The sequence below is a fragment of the Macrotis lagotis genome, chromosome X (assembly GCF_037893015.1).
Source record: "Macrotis lagotis isolate mMagLag1 chromosome X, bilby.v1.9.chrom.fasta, whole genome shotgun sequence".
Classification (NCBI taxonomy): Eukaryota; Metazoa; Chordata; class Mammalia; order Peramelemorphia; family Peramelidae; genus Macrotis; species Macrotis lagotis.
In genome coordinates this window covers 7,840,404-7,862,799 of record NC_133666.1, presented here as the reverse complement: position 1 = coordinate 7,862,799, position 22,396 = coordinate 7,840,404, and the positions used below count along the sequence as shown (strand labels likewise).

General features: G+C 44.1%; 1 protein-coding gene across 1 annotated transcript in view; it reads right to left on the bottom strand.

Moving 5' to 3' along the window:
- AR (androgen receptor) overlaps nt 1-22,396 on the bottom strand; it is a 210,183-nt gene that overhangs the window by 34,873 nt on the left and 152,914 nt on the right. The window contains exon 4 of the mRNA XM_074201797.1: nt 12,764-12,880. Within this exon, the coding sequence (XP_074057898.1) occupies nt 12,764-12,880 (117 nt within the window). The remainder of the gene's footprint in view (nt 1-12,763; nt 12,881-22,396) is intronic.

Genomic DNA, 22,396 nt, shown 5'->3' with positions numbered 1-22,396 from the left:
TTGCCTTGTCGTGGTTTGAAATACTATGTTCTGGGTACCACCTTGTAGTAAGGATCCAAAGAAAAGCACCCAGATAGTGAAGGTTCTTTTGGACATGTCACAAGATGAGTATTGGTTGAGGGAACTGAGGCTATTTAAGACTGGAGAAGTCCTGGTAGGTTGAGGGGACAGGATAGCTAGGTAGCTTCAGATGTTTGAAGGGATGATTTGCTAATCTTGGTCCTGGGAGATCAGGCCCAGAAGCAATGGGTAAAAATTACAAACTGCCCAACTGAGGCTTGATGTTAGGAGGAACAAAGAATAACCTCAAAATGAAATAGTTGACTTTAAGGGAAATGACTTTCTCCTCAGTATAGACCTGCAAGTAGACTGGGTGGCCACTTGTTGGTACTGTCTTGGGAATTCTTTGGGTATCTAAATATGGACTCCAAGGTACTTTCTGCCTGAGATTCTGTAAATCCCTTTCTCACACCCTTATGAATGATGTCCCTTTAGACAAATCATGAGCTCTCTGAACTTTATTTTCTTCTGTAAAATGAGAAGTTGAGCATTTTATTTATCTACCTCAGAGGGTAATGTTGAGAGATGGACTTTGGAAATGCTATGAACATATGGGGAACTGGCAGTATTGGACCTTGATTCTAGTCCTGGCTTGTCCATCAACTAGCAGTTGTCACTAAAGTAAGAAATTTCTTTGAATGTCAGCTGGCTTACACATAAATCAATGTTTGTATGTGTGTGTGTGTGTGTGTGTGTGTGTGTGTTTGCGTGTGTGTGTTAAACTAACAACTCATCAAGCTCTCTTCAAAGAGACCATTGAAAAATGCTAAAAGATTCTAGAAAATTCCAGTAGGATCTAAACCTCTTGAAATGCTTCAATTGTTCCCACCAGGTGGCAGCAATCTTCTTTGAAAATTGAAATCCAAAAGCATTTTAAAATTGGCTGTCTCAACAGCTCAAATGAAATTTTTGTTTACTGAGTCAAGCATTGTATTTATAAAATACTTGCTTATCTCAATGCAGCTCATCAACCTAACAAACTTTGTCCCCAGGTTTCCTAACTCAGTTTTAAGCAAACATCTATGTGTAGGGGCAGCTAGGTGGTGCAATGGATAGAGCACCAGCTCTGGAGTCAGGAGTACCTGGGTTCAAATTCGGCCTCAGACACATAATTACGTAGCTGTGTGGCCTTGGGTAAGCCACTTAACTCCATTGCCTTGAAAAAACTTAAAAAGAATCTATTGTGTACAGAACATTATTCTGGGAGGGTAGAGGAGAATATAAATATTAATCTTATTCTCATAGATAACTATGATTTTTAAATGATACCTTTGATAGAAAGCAAATATTGCATGAGGTCTAAGCAATCAATGCCTGCTAATGACTATGCTGTGGTACAGCTTTAATCTTGACCACAGGACCTGGATCTATATCCTGGCTCTGAAACTTTATCACACATATGACTTTCAGAAAATTCTTTCTCTTTCCTTGGCCTTAGTTTTTATTTTCTGTAAAATGGGGGTGGGGATTAGCCTCAGAGGTCCCAAAATAAATAATTTCTATAAATATGATTCCTTTCCCCATCCACCCAAGGATTCTTAAGGGATGTGGACATGCTCGTAGCACAAATAAAGACAAAATTTTAATTTTTTAAAAAAATCACTGAATATTTCAATGAAACTGTTGAAAAAGAAATTGTTATTCAAGAACAAAAACTATAATAACATAGTTATGCTTCAAAGATTGAAAAGAAGTGTTCCATAACTGGAACTATGGCTCATTGAAAGCAAAACCTAATGGGGGGGATGCTCTGTCTGTGGAGTACCTAGTGAGAACTGAAAACCACACAGCTGATAACTGGCCTCTTCATTGCCAAAATTCTGCTCCAAGATTACAGTAACAGGAAAAGCAGCTTCCTCCCCCTTCCTTTCAAAATTGGAGAAGACTTAGAACAGGGAATGGCAGAGCTAGGAGGGGCCTTAGGACAGAGAATGTCTGAGGTGAGAGGGGCCTTAGAACACAGGATGTCAGAGCTGGGAGGATTCTTAGAACACTGGCTGTCAGAGCTGGGAGGGCTCTAAGAACATGGATTACTATTACTGGGCCTTTTAGAGACCATCTTCGTCAAGGGTGGGAAACTTTTTTTCTGCCAAGGGCTATTTGGCTATTTATAACATCATTCACAGACTGTATTTGGTCAAACATTGAATGAATTCACCTCTAAAATCCTGATTTAGGTCAACCCCAGTAACAATTCCACAGCTGATCAGTGGCAGAGGTTTCAGGAGAACTCAGATGTTCTGATTCTTCTTCAATGCTCTTGCAACTGCCTCTAAATGACTACCCACCCAGCTACATATCTGCGAGTGACAGTCTTGCTCTGAGGCACAGGTAATCTCAATAATTGAGAGTTGCTCCAGAGGCATTAAATGTCAAGAAAGGCCAAAAAGCAAAGATCAAAGAGTCATTGAAAAGAAGCCCTCAAATTGGCCTAGCCCAACTCAGCCGCAAAAGAAAGCATGAATACTAGTGGATCTCCAGTCTGTGTAATGGTTGGGTCAGTATTGGAACTGAGAACCATGTGACCAATCATTCAACCCTTTTTTTACCCCCAGAGCTGAAGGAAACTGGTATCTTGATGGTCTCATGATACTATCAGGCAAGATTACAGACTTAGAGCTAGGAGAACTTAGGAGGGGACGTGACTTTTCTAAGGTGGGATATACCAGACATAGGATGTGAAACTGTCACTCTAGAGCTTATGTTCACTGCCTCCCCTGAAAGACACATAAACATGACCTCTCTGACATGGGTACATGACTTTGTAATGGATGTCATCTGGTCTTTTGATGAACCATGTGTGTTGCCATATGTTTCTCAGACAAGATACCTGCAATCTAGGCTCCAGAGATACATATTCATTGAATGGCAGTGGGCTACAGTCCTGGGGTCAGGAGAGACTAAGTTTGGAATCCCTGCTCTGACATTTCCTAGCTATGGAAACTGGACAAACTACTTGTCTCTGGGAGCTTCTGTTTCTATATCTGGCGAATGGCAATAAAAGTCATCATACTACTACTACCTTGCAGGATTGTCAAGGGGAAATCTCTTTTCAGAGTTGATATACTAAGGCCACCTAAATCATAGATATTATTGGTGAAGACTGATGGGGGCTCCTAACACAAGAGGAACTCTACTTCTCTGAGGCCTTCTCTCCAACCTGATTTGGGTTTTAGTTGTTCAGTTGTTTTTTAGCGATTGATTCTGTGATTCCATTGGGAATTGTCTTAGCAAAGGTATTGAAGTGGTTTGCCAGTTCCTTCTGCAGATCATTTTACAGATAAGAAAACTGAGGCAAACAGGGTGAAGTGTCCAGGGTCACATAACTAGTATCTGAGGCTGCATTTGAACTCAGATTTTCTTGACTCTAGGTCCCAGTGCTCAGTGCCACCTAATTGCTTCTTTTAGTCTGATACTAGGGAGGAAAGTGAAAGATGGGAGTCAGGGATGAAGGGACAAACTGGGTCATTATTTGTAAACCTTAAAAGATAATCAGAGAAATGGGAGCTTGTAGGATCCTTTTTCCTCTACATAGGCAGAAAGACTATTGCCATCTCCTTGCCACTTTTTCCCCACCAGAACTCAGCCCTTGCCTCCTTCCCATGGGAGGCTAACGGCTGGGGTCTGGGGGTAGGGGCAGAGGTGAGAGGAGGCATCAAGCAGCCCTGGCTGATGCCTCAACACTGATAGGTACTGCTCTCCTCTTCTGGGAATGCTGACAGGGAAGCCTCATGTGTGGCTTCATGTAGAAACTTTTACCTCTGACATTTCATTGTCAAATAATTCTGCTCTAAAATATTCACTGTCAGGGTGAGCTCTCTAGACTCACAGAGGAATTGCAGACTTAGAGGAAGAAGGAAACTCGGAGGCCAAGGAATATAACCCTCCATTTTACAGATAGGGAAACTGAGGCCCAGATAAAGTGACTAGCCCTAAGTCATACACATAATAATAAAATAGCAAAGTTCAAATGGAGCTCAATTTTCACTATACTAATTCCAGAACCTCTAGGAGCCAAAGGAGCAACCTCATTAATAAGGTGCATACACCAAATAAGTTAGAGCCATTTCCCCTTTCTTGCTCTGCATGTGTAAAATCTGAAATAGATTTTCTAGGTCCTTCCAGTTGGGATATTATGGAATTTTGTGTGATCTGCTGTCATGTCTTGTAAGTCTGTTAGAAGCCATAATGCTCCCAGATCCTAGGCTGGGGCTTAAGCTAAGGAACTACATTTAGGGGACTGGTTCTTCTGGCTTCCTGGGACCAGGCAATATAAGAGCAGTCACGGAGGCTAGGCTCCAGTCCCAACCCATTTCTCTACTAGTCCATCATGTGACTGTGAGAAAGTGATTTCTCTTCTTTGGGTCTCAGTTTCCTCATTTGTAAAGTGGAGAGAAGAGTCCTTGCCCTATCCTAGCCTCCAGCCCCCCCCCCCCCCCCAGCATTCCCACCTCCTTAGAGAATAGAATGGGCCAATGCAAGAGAAATAACCCTGCTGGGGGAAAAAAAGGCGTAGTCCAAATTGTGATCCCAGAGAGTAAGTGAGACTCCAGGCCAAGTCAAATCAGAGTTCATGGCTACACCAGATTCGAGGGAGTAGGGAAAGAGTATACAGCAGGATCCGGTCCTGATCTGGAGAGCCACAGAGAACCAGAGCAAACCCTTCACACACTGGCCACAAGGAAGGGCCAGTGGGAGCCCAAGTCGAGTAGTGCCAAGTCGAGTTAGCTGCAGGCTCCTGATCCCATCCCCCACTTAGTGTCCCCAGGAGCCTGGGCAGGTTTAAGCAAAGCTCTTTGGAACAGAGAGAATGCCAATGAGATGGGAGCTGTCATTAATCATTTGAAATAGAGGGAGTGGAGGAGATTTGGGGTGGGGGAGACAAGAGGTGCTGCCTGAGGCGTGGGAAAGTCCTCTGGGCATTGGGTAGGTTGGCTGTTCTCCACTAGAGAAGAAAGGAGCCAACCAGCTCCTGGAGTCTGGGCAAGGTGAAGTGGGGATCAAACAGAGTCCAAATCAGATGATGCAGGAGGGAAAGGCACTGCATTTAAAGGCAGAGATCCCAGGTTCCATTATTGACTCTGTGGCTTCCTATCTTGGCTAAGTCACTCTCCCTCCCTAAGCCTCAGTTTCTCCCTCTGTAAAATGAAGAGGTTGGATTAGCTGGCCTCTGATGTCCCTTCCAGCTCTAGATCTAAGACTCTATGTGTGGCCTTAGGTCAGTCATTTCCCCTTTCTGGGCCTCAGTTCCCCATCTGTAAAAATAAAACAGAACCACGAATGGAAGGGACATTCCTGTTCTTAGTTTGGGCAAATCATTTCCACTCTCAAGGCCTCAGTTTCTTCCTCTTTAAGAAAAGGTAACTGGACTAGGTGAAGGGACTAAGGCCCCTTCTGACTCTGATCTCCTATAGACTCTAGCAAGATAGGGGCAATATACAAAGGAGACCACTTTTTAGAAAACATACACCTGCTAGCAAGGTGGTGCTGCAGTGGATAGCACACAGGGCCTAGAAGCAGAAGACCTGAGTTCAAATTCGGTCTCAGATACCTGGAAGCTGTGTGACCCTGGGCAAGTCGCCTCACCCTGTTTACCTCAATTTTCTCATCTATAAAATTATCTGCAGAAGGAAATGGCAAGCTAGTATTGCTGCAAAGAAAACTCAAAATGGGGCCACAGAGAGTCAGACATGGCTAATACAACTGAGTAGCAATAATAGCACACACTACTAGAAAGGGGCCCTCTTCAGCAAAAAGAAAGTTTATCCTTGAGGACTTGATAGGGAAAGTGAGAAGCATCTGTACACTGATTCTGATTCTGGACTGTGAAAGCTGTAACTAACTCAGAAGGAGAAGGAAGGCCCTTGCCTGAGGTTGTGATATTTATAACTGTCTTCTCAAGTGCAAAGTGGTTAAAGTTTTGAAATTCCTGAAGTAATTAGCAATATGTTGTTTTCAAAAAACAGCTAGAAAAATGATAGACACAAGGGAAGGTCCCTCCTGGCAGTCAGACCTACAAGGAATCACCAACTGTCCATGGCCCCCTTTGCTGAGAGGCCTGAAAGTTGCTAAACGAGGCCATGGTACCTGGTCTGGAATGGATCTGGAGCAAAGGGTAATGGCTAGAAGATGAGGCTTTTTGGCTGGACCCTTACCCAACCAGAGAACATATGAAAAGTGCTTTGTGAATGTCAACACTGTATATACATCCTAACAAATCTCAGTCAGGTATTTCTCCATTTGGTATCCCAGCTAGAAAGTATCAGTGAATGCGGTCAGGTATGAACTCCGGTCCTCCTGACTCCAGGGCTGGTGCTCTAGCCACTGTGCCACCTAGCTGCCCGGATCTTTTTGGACCACTCTTCAAGGTTCCATGTGATACTCTTTATCCTGTGAAGTCTTCTTTCTCTACCCTGGTCTGGGGTAAACTCTCCCACCTCTGAATTCTCAACACCTTCTTAGGCACTTGTCTTATTCTAATGTGTGTTGTGGGGGAGATGGTGGGGTGCAGTGGAAAAAGAGATGAACATTGGGTATGAAACTTAAAATCGGGGATCTCTAAATCCTGGCTTTGCCATTTATAGCCTGTGTGGCATTGGGTCGGTCATTTCCCTTCCCTGGACCTCAGTTTCCTCCTCTGTAAAATGAGAAGGTTAGACTAGCAGGTCTCAGAGAGGGCTGGCATTATTAATGTGGCTTAGCTACTTGAGATCAGAAGCTGCTTAATCATCTTGTTTTCTTCCTCAGTGGTCAGTTTGGGCAAATAATAGAACTTAATCATTATGATGAATGAGGCAGAATGGAGACTTTGGATTCATAGTAAAAAGATGTGGGTTGAAAGCTCATTTCTGATGCTGTTTCTGTGATCCTGAGCATATCACCTCCTTGAAGACTCAATTTCCTCATGTGTAAAATGGGGATAGTAATGCTTTTATTGGAGGATCCAGTGAACAGAGTCTTGGCCTGGAGCAGGAAGACCTGAGTTCAAACCCCACCTTAGACCTTTCTACCTTTATGACCATGAGCAATGAAGAATGATCATTTTACCCTGTTTGCCTCAGTTTCCTCATCTGTCAAATGAGCTGGAGAAGGAAATGGCAAACCTCCCCCAGTATCTTTGCTAAGAAAACCCCAAGGACAGGATTGGTTTGTCATGGTCCATGGGGTCAAGAAGGGTTGGACATGAGTGAACAAGAGAAGACAATGCTTTTGTTAGCTACCTCGAAGGCTTATTGTGAAGAAAGGGTTTTAGAGATGGTTGTGCTAAGTTGAGAAACTTGAAGAGGTAGTATGTCATGATGTCTAGAGAGCTGGCCTCAAGGTCAGGAGGATCTTTATCTCTCTGCCTTTGCCCTAGCCATTTCTGATGCCTGGAGTGCCTTCCCTCCACATGGCCACCTCTGAACGTCGCAGAATTCTTGCAAATCTCAATTTGAGAGTCACTTTCTATCAGAGGTCTTTCCTACTCAACTCTCGGGCCCCTAACGACCTGGGATTACATTCTATGTATATTGCCTCCCCTGAGAACACAGAAGCCCACCTGAAGTTCTTCTCATTTCTAAATCTGTGATTCCATAACCCCGGAGGTCACAACTGTCTCTTTTGTACATCTGTGTCTCAGCCGGTTTGGGGCCAATCACTTAAACACTTGCTAATTCATTCATATCTATCCACTGACATCCACCAGCTATGTGACCCTGGGATAGTCACTTCATTTCTCAAAGCTCCAGGGAGTAGAGGGAATTTCCTTTCAGGGGCCTAACCCACCAAGGCCAAGTCTCTCTCTCTCTCTCCAAAACACACAAGGAAGGAAGAAGGAACAAAGACTACTACCTCCAGGCCTGGAGACCCAGTCACCTACCTTCAAGGCCGTAGGTCTCATTTAGGTGGGCTTTATGGAAAAACAATGATCTGCCCCTGGGGCCAAGGGAGGGACTGGACCCCTAAGTTCCTCTTAGATCTTGAGCCAGAAGTCACAAAAATCAGAAATCACAAAATCCAACCCTTTCCCATTTAACAGAGGAAGAAACTGAGGTTCAAGCTCACACATAGTCTCCTGGATCCAGAGTGGGAAAGGCACTCAGAGGCTGCCATGTCCAACTCCCTCATTTTCCAGAGGAGGAAACTGAGGCCCAGGGAGAGGAAGGAACTTATCCAGGTCACACACTGAATTTCAGAGGAAGGGCTTGAACATAAAGGTGACACGGATGTCTCAGACTGACCTCAGATTCAAAGTCTTCTGACTCTGAATTCAGCACTCTTGTCATTCATTATGTGATACCATTGACCTGGATTCTCTGTGACATGAGCAAAAAAGTAATTTTGATCTGATTCTGGAATGTACAGTATAATTGGAGGTGGGTGCCAGAACACAATTATGTAGCATATCATTTTAATGAGCTTGGAGAACTGTCAAAACGACTCGGCTATGTTCAAACCTCGTTAAGTTGGAAGCTGGTTTTGCTTTAGTATCCAAGGGGGCATCTTATTGGCTATTTGTTTTTTGTTTGTTTACACAAAGTAAATGTTTGATGTACACTGAGTGTGCAAATAATAATAAATTGGTTTGGGGGGAAGGTGGCAGAAGGCCTCAAGAGGATAAGTATGTTCTAAGTGTAGGAATTCTTTGTGGCATGGGTATGTTCTTCAGATTGGATTCTTAGTGACTTTGTTGTGATTTGGGAGGCCAATAGGGATCTCCTGGTATCCAGCTCACAGTAGTGGGGAAGGGACACCAGGCAAATTTGGAAATATTGAGGATGACCAATCTGACTTAGGAAAGTCACCTCATGGCATCCAGCTTCGGTTTTCTCAGTTGAAAAACGAACTGGTAGGACTCAATTGCCTCAAAGGTACTTTCCAGCTCAACAATTCTATGATCTAAGAAATGTCCTCATTCCCAAAAGGAGGGGCTCCAACCAGAGAGACTCTAGCTAGGAAGGGTGCTATAGAAGGAATTCAAGTATGCAAGTCCTCCCAAATTCAGATCCTGGTGCTCACGCTTAGTAAGCTGTGCAACTGTGGTTCTTTGACCTTCACCTCTACAAGCGGAGAAAAGCACCTCCCTCTTTTCCTTGCTGAGGTGAAGGACTATGGGTACATAATGTTGCATATACTGTGATAGGAGGCATCTGGTGTGATGAGATTAGATAGCCAACCCTGGAAGTCAGGAAGACCTGGGTTCAAGCCCCATTTGCCTTTGATGCAGATTGGCTGTGGGACCCTGGGTAAGTCACTTTAGTGACTTAGATACCTTAGTATCTCAGGACCCCAGGAAACTTTTTAAAACTCAAAGATGCAACCAAGGTAGAGGTTGGACTATACTGGTGGAGGGAATTTTCTCCCTATACCAATGGCATCAGACACGCCATCATCATCAGTATTGGTCAGAGCCATTTCCTCATTGGGCCTTCTCTGTACCAATGAAATCAGACCAAAACAACAGTTTCTCTTCCAAGGAATAGCTGCCTGAGAAGAGAAGGGGGATTCTGGGATGAAGTCAATGTGAAAACAAAGGCTATCAATAAAATTCTATTCCTATGCATTAGTGGAAGTAATGGTCTTGATTTTGAAAGGAATCTTTAATCTCTGTCAGCTTTGGATTCCTCCAGGGTTATGTGAGAATCAAATGAGCCAAAGATGGAAATTGTTCTGGAAAACCTAAAAAAGAATTGCATCTCAACTTAAATTCACCAGAAGCATTTGCATTTCAGGTTTCCTTTTTGTGTAAAAGACTGATTAAAGGGAGTATCTTATTTCATGTTTCACACACACACAAAAGATACAATTAAAATCAAATTTTTGGCAGTTCTGTTTCATTACAATTGATTTCCCTTTTAATAATCTATTTTACTATGCGCATTTAAAAAAAAATGATTCTGAGAAGGGAGTATCCTGTGCTTCTGCAGACAGCCACCACAGGAAGGTATGTCCCTGACTCAGACAACTGTTCACTATCATTTCCCTGTCAGTCCTGTCGAAAGTTCTAGGGTTCCCTCTAGTTCTGTCATTGTGCTGCATGTGTTCTCAGAGGCAGCTGATCATAGCCCAAGGCCCCATACACCAGAAGTCAGAAGATTCAGCTGCTGACTATTCTTTCCTAGTAGTGTCTCTTTGCCCTCACTGGGCCTCTACTTTCTCATCTGGAAGATAGGGCAATCCCCTGCCCCTACTCTCACTCTGCTTGGCCACCATCAGGATCTAAGGAGGGAATGGACATGGCCAACACCTGCCATCCCCAAGGCAGCTGTCCTTCCCTCCAGTTCCCAGTTATTTACTGAGGCGTACATGTTGCCCGGGAGCTAACAATGTGGGACACCGTTCACAGGCAGCTCTGAGGACCTAGCCAGTTGATCAAGCTCCTTCTGGTCATCTTGATAATGGTGACTGATGTTTGTCTTTCATTGTTTTAGGTTTTTGCAAGGCAATGGGGTTAAGTGACTTGCCCAAGGCCACACAGCTAGGTCATTATTAAGTGTCTGAGGCCGGATTTGAACTCAGGTCCTCCTGACTCCAGGGCCGGTGCTCTATCCACTGCACCACCTAGCCGCCCCTGTCCTTCATTTTTGAAGAGGACCATGCCGTCAGGGAGGTGATGCCATGACAAGCACATGAACTGGATTTTAGTTAGGGGGTGCTGGGGGTGGCACCGGCCTTGGAGTCAGGAGGACCTGAGTTCAAATCTGGCCCCAGACACTTAATAATGACCTAGCTGTGTGGCCTTGGGCAAGCCACTTAACCCCATTTGCAAAAAAAAAAAAAAAATACACCCTAAAAAAGAATTAGAATTAGGGGAAGCTGTGCTAAGTCACCAGCCTCACTTTCTCCTTCAGAGCCATCTGGGGCCAGTGACCAGATATGGATCAGGATGACTGGAGATAGCCCTGTACATGAGGCAAACAAGGTTAAGTGACTTGCCCAAGATTACATAGCTAATAAATGTTAAGTGTCTGAGGTCAAATTTGAACTCTGGTCCTGACTTCAGGGCTGGTGCTCTGTCCACTGGTGAGCCAGCTGTCCTGCTCATCTTAGTGGCTATGTGATGAATCATTGTCATCAGAGTCTTGGTGTGTGCCAGCAGGGTGGGAGTAGGGGGAGGCGAGGAGAAGAGATGGGTCGCAGTTGGGAAACAAGCAGCTCTGGTTGATATGCACATGGGACATCTCTGAAAGAGGGTGAGGGAACAGTCAAAGAGGTGGAATTGTAGAAACTATTCCCAGGGAGGGAGATGAGAGGGCTAGGCTTTGTGTTTGCTGGGCTTATCACCTCTAACAGGGTACCAGGATGACAGGAATAGGTTTGTCTTTCTCCCATTCTGATTTCAGAATCAAAGTGGTCTAATGAGTCTACTTTTCTCATGAAAAAATGCAAGCCCCTTGAAGGAAGTATCATTCTGGGGTGGGGCGGCGGGGAGGGGGAGGGTTGGAGGCAGATCTAAGCAGAGATGAGGACTGTAGCTTGAAGTAGCTCTCCTCTCCATCTACCCAGCAGAATTTCAACAAACTGGGATGAACCCTTCTGGTCTGGTGCCTGGCTCAGAGAATGGGTGGGTGACAGGCTAGGTGTTGGAGGGAGACCCCCCCCGCCCCGTGAAAACGTTAGGTTCCTCCCAGCAGCTGGCCAGCCACAGACCTGCAGAGGAGCCCCTGGGAAAATGATGATGCTGCCTGAATGGCTTAGGAGGGAAAAATCAACCTGACTCTGGGTAATGTGCAGTAGGAAATTTACTGGGTGGATTTGGCAACCGAGACCCGGGTTCTGTGCAGGATGGGGCTGAGATGGGCAGTGGTAGCTCTTGCCCCAAGTCCCAAGCTCTGCCATGGGCTCCAACCTCTCCTGCACTCAGAGCCTTGGAGCTGGCAGCTGATCAAAGCCAGATGCTCTCAACTCTCTTCTGGCCTGAGCTCAAGGCTCAGGGTCTTGAGACAAGGGACAGATGAGAACCCAGGTACTGCCTGGCTAGCAGAGTGGAGCTGTAAGTATCCTGTTAGGCGAGTGGCTTTCCCCAAGCCCAAGATCACAGCAATAGCAGGAACTGTGATCTAGATGGAACTATAGCTCCACCTTCTCATTTAACAGATGAGGAAACTGAGGGGAGTGAGTGATAGGGCTTAAATACAAATTTAGGTTTTCTGACTCCAAATCTAGGGCTGTTCCCAGTAGACTATGTACCATTGTTTGCACTTCTTTATATTTTCTGTAGCCCTGAACCACTCAGTTATACATGGAGCTGCCTTAGGTTTGAGGCCTGGAATACAGAAAGGGGTCAGGCAGTGAGGGATAAGTCTTTATTACAGTGGTCAGTTGTGGCTGCATCTTCGATGACCTTTAAGCCCTTCCCTATTCCCTCTGTTGTGCCTGAGACAGAGGTGTCAGCTTGTATTTTGTCTTCAAAATTGGGGGCAGGGCCTGAAGCAGAACTGTGTCCCTCAGTCCTTGGATTCCAAGCTGCCACTTAAGCCATAACTCTAAGATTTCCTGGTGAGGATCAAATCTGCAACCAGACCGCCGCCTCCTGCTATGCAATTGGTCCATCCAACCACAGAGGGTCCCATGGCATGTTTAGGGACTCCTGACAAGACTCAAGTGGGGAGACAAGGAGGTAGAGTGTCTCAGGCCACGTGAGCTGGTCTGGGTCTAGAACTTTGAGTTTTCTCAGGATCACATGAGAAAAAAATCCATCCTCCAAAGATTCAAAACCTACCTCCAAGGGTCATCCCTGCTTCGTAGCACTTTCGGAGCCGACATGACGGGCAATTTTTCCTTCGGAATTTATCAATGGTGCAGTCATTCCTGCTGGCACACAGGTACTTTTGTTTACCTAGAAGAGCAAAGACAGAAGCAGATGTACTTATTAATGTGTTTTCAGAGTCTCTCCTTGAGGTTGTTTCTAGGCAAGAAGGGTGGCAAGATTCATTCTACCCGATGAATGAAGGAGACAAAAGAGCAGCAAGAAAAAAAAAACCAAACTGAAATCCAAACCAATGATTAAAATGAACTGGAAGAGCATCGGTGGGCATCACACAAACATCTAAGGCTGGGAAGGATAGGGCAACTGTACTAAATCATGTACCACTGCCACTGTTACTCTCAAGGCTAAAGTAATCTCTTGTAAGATGCTTGTTCATCATTAAAACCATGAGGACCCACAAGTAAATGATCACTCTTCCATTATTTCACGGCAAGGCCTCGGGTTCCCCATATTGACATCTGTAATTAAGGTTCTAGGTATCTTCCTGATCCTTTTCCACAATAACAGTACAGCTCAGAATCTATAATAAACAACTCTACGGGGATTATAAATGGTTTGGAGACTGCTGGGAAGTATTTCTTGATTTGTAAGATACAACAATGGAAGAAAGGGGAAACCTAGTCTTTTTGTAATGGACCAACCCCAAAAGGAAGCAAGATGCTATGGGGGGTGGGGGTGGCGGGGAGGGGCTGGTGTGTGTGAAAGTGGGTGGAGGTGGTGTCCATGAGGTGACCCTTAAAGTCTCTTTCAGCTCTAATGATCAGCAATCTCAGGTCTCTGAAGCTCCCAGTGGAGGGAGGAAGACATCAGACAGGAGCTTGGTGTTGTGCTAAGTATTTTTAATCTAAAAGGTACATGGTTCACTCCCTCCTTTTTCTCTTTGGTGAATGATTACTTTTGCTTGGTGGATTGAGTAAGAGGAATGTGAACTTTATTTTGGTAGGAGGTTTGGTATACCTTGAGGGAGAGAGAGAAGAAGAGGGGTTTAATAGCATCAACACAGCAGCAAGATGAAAGAAGGAAGATAGGTAATCTAAGAATATTTGAGCTGGGAGGAATCTTATTGAAGGGTGCAAGAAATTTTAGAGCTGGAAGAAACTACATAAAATATTAAGCTAGAAAAAAGGGGGCATTTAAAACAAAGATTGTCAGATCAGTAGGGAGTTAGGAGGGATTTTAGAACAGAGAGGGTCAGAACTGGGGGGGGTGGGGAGAGAGCTGAGTGGGATGCTTAGAACAAAGATTTTAAAATCTCAGAAGTATAAGGGAGCTTAGAACGAAGAATACAGAAATAGTGCCAGAAACGGAATGAACTCATTTAGTTTGTCATTTTTTTCTGGATTATAGGGGGCTCAGTTTTCTTCACACCCTGCCCCCCCCCGCTCATAAGAAAATCCCAAATCAGAGACAGAGAAGGTATCTTTCCATCAGATTGGGTCATTTGTGATGTGAAATGTAGTTGGTATGACTTTCAGGGACCATCTGCCAGTCTGTGGCAAGAACTTGGGTTTCCAGGACCCCTTTCAGCAAATACCATTAGTGTCAATGTTAGTGGATTTATATAAACAGGACTTTTGACTAGTAATTATCTCACCTTTTCCCCTAGATTTCTGTTGAGGGTTCTAACATCCACACAGTGATAAGCCCTGGGGTGTCAGCTCCTAGACAAGGCAGAGTGCAATGCATTCTGAGAAGCACCTGTGACATCATCAGTCTGCTTAGGAACTCTGACCCTGTGCCTGGAAGTTCCTGCTTTGGAACCTTTCTGCTATAACTGAAACAGATACGGGCTATCGGCCATTTGCCTCCTTCATTTGGGTCCGTCAGAAAGGGAACATGGTGAGAAGGACCAGGAAATGGGCATCCTCACCCCAGCTTTCCTGTAGAGCAGTGGGTTGTTTTCAAATATCCACACAGAGAGACGCAAGATCATCCTCTAACTATAAGGGACCTCAAGAGGCCACTGAGTCCAACTTCTTCATTTCATAGAAGGGGAAACTGAGGCCCTGGGAGATGAAATGATGTCTTAGAAGCCATCTAGTCCCTACCCCTCCCAATGTTACACTTGACTAAATATTCAGATGACTTCACCAAAGTCTTACAGGTAGTGAGAATGTCAGAAGTAGGATTTTAGGTGCTTTTTTTGATATTGTGGCATATGGATGGAACTGGCAGGCATTTGCCTTCTTGTATCAGAAGGAAAGCTGTCTGAAGGTAATGGCTGACTCTGCTCTCTGTCCACAGCCCATCCAAGCACTTAATCTTTTGTTAGAGGCCAGCTCACTGGCTGCTGGCTGCCTTGAGGCCTCTAGCTCTCATGCCATCTCCTAGGCAACTGAAGAGTCAACAAGGCTAACGCCTACTCCTCACCGTCTCTCCATCCTTGGAGGCTACTAATGTTACACAGCCATGCTCTTTGTTTGACATGGTTGACCTCCATCAGCCAAATGACATCAACAACCTATAATCAAGGTCTAAATCACTGAGGAGCTCTCCTGGGAAAGAATAATCCCCTCTCTCTCTGGTTCAGGAGACAAGGCCATAGTGTAGCCCTGAAAACCCAAGCAGTCATTGAAATACTCAGTCCTTTTGCTCATTTGAAACAGGCTAGAATGCCCTTTTGAGAACCAAGAATGATTGCACAGTGACCAGGGAGGAGACTCTTTCAGAGGTAGATGGTTCTAAAGCATCACATTGCTCATGACCCCCTTCCTTCTCTTATCTAGGGATAAGGCCCTTTAGAGCTGACAGTCATAAAGGGATACTGAAGTCTCACCTGAATAGAGCCTTAGAAACAAATAGAATCGTGGCCCTGGAGCCAGCCAGACAACCTTGCTTTAAATCCTTCTTCTGATGTTTTTTTTTATTTATGGCCTTGGACAAGTCATTTACTTTGTTTGGGACTCAGTTTCCCCACATATAAAGTAAGGCTTTAGGCTTGATGCCATCTGAGGACTCTTCTAGTTCTAGTTCTAGCTCTATGGCCTTAGATAAGACATTCTGCTTCTGTGAAGATCAGTTTCCCCATCTGTTAAATCAAGGGGGTGGACTTGATAGCCACCAGGGTCCTTTCCAGTCTAGGAGACTGATTCTTGTGGTCCTACTATGGCCGATCTGATGGTTGCTCCCACACTGAGATGTGCTGAAGTTTGGGGGCTGCTTAGGAATCTTCACTTTGTTCATTGTGCATGGCATAATTATGGAATCTCTGATGCAGAGAAACCCAAGGGGTCATTTAGTCCAACCTGTATCTCAGGAAGAATCTGGATGAATGGCCACCCAAGCCCCCAGTTAGGGGGAACTCATCACCTCCTGAGGCACACAGTGACATGGTTGGACAACCTGTTAGGAAGCCTTTTCCTTTCATATTCAGATAGGATTGACCTCTCTTCAGTTTGTGGGCCCCAGCAATGCAAGTCTAGCCAAGTACCTATTCCATGATGGTAATGAAGAGGAGGTAGAGTGGAGATAAGAAATCACCTACAAACCAGGATGGGTTAGATGATCTGGGCCTATATGATCTGGGGGAACACTGAGGAACCCAAGGTTTAGACTTTGCCTTTGCCTTGCCATTTCAAACTGGGAGGTACCCCAGTGAGCAGGTGATAATGAATCATCAGGTAAGGACTAAGTGCTTTTCAATGATTAATCATCATTTGGGGTGCTATTATGATTTCCATTTTATAAATGAGGAGATGGAGGTAGACAGGTAAAGTGACTTGCTTAGGGTCACACAGCTAATAATGGTCCGAGATAGGATTTGAGTTCTTCGTAACTCAAAGCCCAAATCTCCATCCACTCGACCACTAGCTGACAAGACATGCTGTGTCTAAATCCTGCCTCACATAGAAGTTATGTGACCCCCCTCAATTATTTTTACCTCTTTGGGTTAACCTCAGTTTCCTCATCTATTAATGAGAGGACTATTAGACTTTGATGGTCGCTAAAGTCCCTTCCAACTCTCAATCTATGATCCCATAATCTTTCTTTACCCATGATGAAAAGGAAACTGGGAGCACCTATGAGGAAGTTTCTATCATCGTGCAGTGGGGAGAACATTAGATGTAGGCAAATGTACATGGGTGTAAAAACATACAATTTGAACCCATGTACCTTTGTCTTTTCCAGTGCTCCCAGTTTCATTTTTCTGCTCTCATCTATCTTAGCTTACGTGGCATACATTAAATGAAATGCACACATATCATGTCACAAAAATGGGAGGTCAAGTATCTCTCCCTTGAGTGATCTTGACAGAGACAAGAAGGGAGATAAGTCATATGGCAGCGGGAGGCTGTTCTGGGGTTAGTACTTCTCCTCTGGTCTGGCACATTTGATATGGTGACTGCCAATCAGAGGTCCCCATCAAGGACAAACTCTTCTGAGTAGGTCTCAATAAGTCCTGGGTCCTCCTCTTCCCGGATGGTTGTTCTGTTGGCTGGCTGAAGGTCCCCAAGCTTGTGAAACATGCTAGCTGTCTCTTAGGGACCAACCTCACTCTAATGAGGGAACCAGCACTAATGATTGCAATCATTTGAGTTGACCTCTCTGCCACTTGGGATACTGAGAGATGGTAAGAGCTTAACTTGGGAGTTAGGAAAACCTGTGTTTGATTCCTGCTTCACTTCCTAGCTATGTGATGCTAAGCAAGTTAACTTAACCTGGTTGGTCCTCAGTTTCCTCAATTGAAAATAAGTGTTGGACTCAGAATCATAGAAATTTAGAGCTGGATAGGAACTCAGCAGCCATCTAGTCTAACTCATATTTAAAAAGTATGTCCACTAAGAATTGCCAAGTGCTCATCCAGACTCATCCTGTAGACCTTCAAGGAAGGGGAACCCATCGCCTCTGGAATCAGTCATAGTTCTCATTGTTAGGAGGTTTCCCTGACTTCAGCCAAAACTGTCCACTTTCCATCTTTCTTCCTCTTTCCTTTTTCTCCTCCTCTCCTATTGCTCCTAGCTCTGTCCTCTGGTGCAAAACCCAAGACTGGTACCTTCTTCACATGACAACTCTTCAGATACTTGGCTAGTCTTCTTTTCTCCAGGCTAACAATATCTACTTTTTTCAACAGTTCTTCATATGTGTTAAACTCAAGGATCTTTCTCCATCCTGGCTGCCCTCCTCTGGACACTCTACTTATCAGTGTCCTTAAATCAGTGTCCAAACTCACACATCTAGATGAGTACAAAGAAACTATGCTTCCTTATTCTTGAAAGCTACGATTCTTTTGAAATGCAGACCAAGATCCCATTGAGCTATTTGGGCTGCCTCCCTCACCACATTGATGAGTTCGCAGGTCACTAAGATCTTTTTTAGTACAACCGTTGCCTATTCATGCCTCAGTCCATCTTATATTGGTGGTGGTGATTTATTTTTGTATCCAAGTGAAAGAGTTTACATTGATCCATCCTGGACTCCATTTTATCAGTTCCAACTCAGTGTCTAAGCTGATCTAAAGCTTTTTGAATCTTGAATCTGTAATCCAGTAGGTGGGCATCAGCTATTTCTCCCAGCTTTGGGTCACATATAAAGTTGACCTTATCTAATCATTGAAAAAAAGTTAAACAGTACAGGGTCACATCTAGCTAGATCTCTGGGGATTCTTTCCTGGAGGTGTTCCGCCATAGGAAAATTCAACCACTAACAATAAATTTCTTTTTGAGTCTGGTCATTCAAACACTTTGGAATTCATCTCACTGTATCATCATCAAATCCACATCTTTCCATCTTTTCCACAAGAAGAGATGAGATAGTTGCTCAAAATCCTTGCTAAACTCTAGGGAATTATATCCCCAGCATTCTCACCTTAGATTAGTCATCCTGTCAAAAGAAGGAATAAGGTTAGTCTGGCATGACCTGTTGATCATAACTACTTTTTCTAGATGTTTGCCATCCATCTCTTGAATGGTCAGTTCTAGAATTTTCTCAGGAATCCAAAGTAAGAGTTCTCTTCTTTTCCCTTTTTTGAAAACGGAGACACTTGACACCTCAAATTTTGTGGAATCTTTCACATTTTTGATGACCTCTAAGCTCAAAATCTCAGATCTTTATGAAATCTCTTCTTCCTGGATACTCTCTGTACTCCCTGGGGATCATGTATCCCTTCAATTTTGCCCTGGTCAAGTACTGCAGCTGCTATCTACTTGGTCTACTTAGGATCCCCAGGGATCATGAGTAGGAGGAGCTAGACCACTGGGCCATGCACAGCCCGGGACTGTGCAGCCTCATCTCTGAATTTGGATCTTCTATTCTGTCATCTAGGATTAGTAGCTTTCCTCCTCCATTTTCCACAGCCTACTCTAAAAATTGCCATCATATCATTATCACCATTACTTCTGGAAGGGAGAGTGTCTATAGTCCTCCTGGTGGTTGCACTCACCATCCTTTTTGACTTCCCATTATCCAACTGGGCTCCCATTCCCATATATGTATATGTGTGTATGTGTGTGTATATATATATGTATATATGCATACACACACACACACACACACATATATGTTGTTTCCAACCCATGAGAATGTAAGCTCTTTAGGAGTAGAGATTTCCTTCCCTTTGACTTTGGCTCCTTATAACTTAGCATAGCACCTGGTCACAGTAAGCACTACCTTCTTCCTTCCTGCTTTCCTGCCTTCCTTTTCTCTATTCCCTCCTTTCTTCCTTCCTTCCCTTCTTTCTTCCTTCATTTTTCTTTTCTTTCTTCTTTCCTTCCTTCCTTTCTCCATTCCCTTCTTTCTTCCTTCCTTTCTCTGTCCCATTACTTCCTTCTTTCCTTTCTGTATTCCCTCCTTCCTTCTTTTTCTCCATTCCCTCCTTCCTTCTTTTTTTCCTTCCTTTTTCCATACCCTCCTTCCTCCCTTCTTTCTTTCCTTCCTTCCTACAGTCTCTCCTTGCTTTGCTTTTCAGACAGTGCTCTTTCTTGATTCTCCTCCTACTGGACTGATGGCCCCTTTCTCTTTCTCTACTGCATAGCCACAATATCCTAATGGTCATCTCTGCCTATATGTACTGGAGACAAGTCAAACAGAATCTGTCTAAACCAGAACTCATTAGCTATCCTCCACCCCTCCTCCAAACTTACCTACCATTCTTCTAGACTCTCAGATTTAGGACCTTGATGACACCTTTTGACTCTTTTGCTCCCTCATTCCTCATCCCTAATCATTTGCTTTGACAATTTCACTTCTATAACACTTCTTGAATTTGTCCCCTAGTCACATGACCATTCTTCTTGTTTGATCCATCAGGGCTTGCATCTGATCCGACCTCCCAATTAGTCTCCCAACCTCCAGCCTCTCCCATTGTCAATCCATCCTGTACACAGCTGCCACGAGTAGTTCCAAGTAACACAGGGCTAACCATCTCACTTTCCTGCTTCAAAACAAAAGAAATCAAAACCAACCAGATAGCTGTGGTTCCCTAATGTCATCAAAATAACATTAACTCCTCAGTTCAGTCTCCACAGTCTGGCTCTCATCTACTTTTTCAGACCTTTCGTTTCACACTCTGATGGTCCAAACTGGCTGTTCTCTAAACTTGACATGTAATCTCCCACCTCCATACCTTTATCCAGGACACCTACCATGTCTGGAATGCTGTCCATCATCACCTCTATTTCACAGTATCCTTAGCTCCCTTTAAGTGGTCCCTCCATCCTGAGATTATTTTATATTTACTTACCTGTGTACATGTTGTATCTTTGCATTATTTCTCTTGACTCCTCTGCCCTTTAAAGTAAACTCCTCCAGGGTGGGGACAGCTGGATTTTTATCTCTGAAAGTCCTAAGGTCTTCAGAGAAAGTGCTTTGTGTCTGTTGAAGTGAATTGAATAGGATCTTCCATTTCTATATCACTTTGAGGATTTCAAAAGTCTATTTTTTTTTTGTGTTTTTTTTTTGTTTTTTGCAAGGCAAATGAGGTTAAGCGGCTTGCCCAAGGCCACACGGCCAGGTAATTATTAAGTGTCTGAGACCGGATTTGAACTCAGGTGCTCCTGACTCCAGGACTGGTGCTCTATCCTCTGCGCCACCTAGCGCCACCTAGCCACCCCCTCAAAAGTCTATTTTTAAGAGTTCAAATCCTACTTAACCTTCCTGGATTGCAGTTTCTTCTTTTGTACCCCCTCACAGAGACTTTAGAACAAAATAAATTTTTGTGAAGTATTCGGTGACTGACAGATGGTCTATAATAAGTAAGGATTTACCTATGGGACGGCCTTGTCTTTGTTCCTTTATCTTTCTACAAACTGACCCAAAGGACTTTGGGCCTTTCTCTCTTGGGTTGGGTCAGGGAACGTCTTATTAGACCTGGAAAAGGAGAGTGCCACTTAGCCCCAACAAATTACAGAACTCTCTCTTCATGACAGCCTAGGGAAGGAGAACCATGTTCGAGGAAAGATTGCTCCAGATCACTGCTGATATCCTTGGTAACTCTGATTCTGTGATTTCCCATGCTTCACCACATTACACAGAAGGACACCAAGCTTCTATGAAATAACATAGAGGCCCAATTCTTCTGATTCCAAAGCCTACAGTTATCTTGTTCATTGTACCCTAGTACCAAGAGAATGAATTTCTCTTGAAAATCCATTGAGGCTCTGTTAGAGACCATGTTCCAAGTTCCACATTCTCCAAGTAATGGTCCTATTCTTTAACTGGATCAATTGGTTACCTGGCTTGGTCTGTTGGAAAGAAAACCCAGGTCCTAGGAATAGCTTCAGTGATTCCTATCTTGATGACTTTGGTCAGGTTACTTAACTTTCCATACCTCAGTTTCCCCTTTTAGGAAATGTTCAGGCCTTCTTCCTTCACTGATTGCACAAATAAAGGGTTTGGTATGAGATTGTGTATGTGTGTTGGCTCCTACCTTTTCCCTAATACCTACAAGCATCCCTCCATCAGTTTGACAGCACAACATGGGGTTTTCTAATACAGTCAAGGTCTGTCTGAATGGCTGCTACTTGAGTAAGGTCAATTGCTTTGTAAACAACATAGCCATTTTAATTGTGATTCATGCAACAGATGTGCTCCAGAAAACTCTGGGCAAAACAAGTTTAATCTGAAATGTCCAAGGGGAGCTGGTTATTTGAAGGGTCCCTGTGTTGCATCCTTTCCAAAAGAAAAATATCCTTGGAAAGTGAATAAACACCTGCTAATATGGTTCCACAGGTTCATGTTTACTGAGGAGTCTACCTGAATCACTGCAGCCATCATTGTCATCATGTTTACCACGTTATTTGATCTTTCTATGGGGAGGCAGGAGTCTCTCCCATAAGATTTCTTTGCTGGCCACTCCTGTGGCATAATGCCCTGTATCTGCCTACTAGGAGAGCCAGTCTATAGGAAGGTTGCCTGGGCATGGGTACTTATACCCACAAAAGAGGTCTCAGTTCAAATAACCATTATGACCTTAGGCTAGTTACTTGACCCTCTTTAGGCTTTAGTTTAGGCTCAATGACCTGTAAGTCTAAAGATTTTCTGCATTAGGCCTGGGGGAGGAACCAGTCATGTAATTGTAGACTTTGAGCTGAAAGGGCTCTTAGAGGTCATGTGTTCAAACGGTTCCTCTCAACAACTTCCCTCTATGTA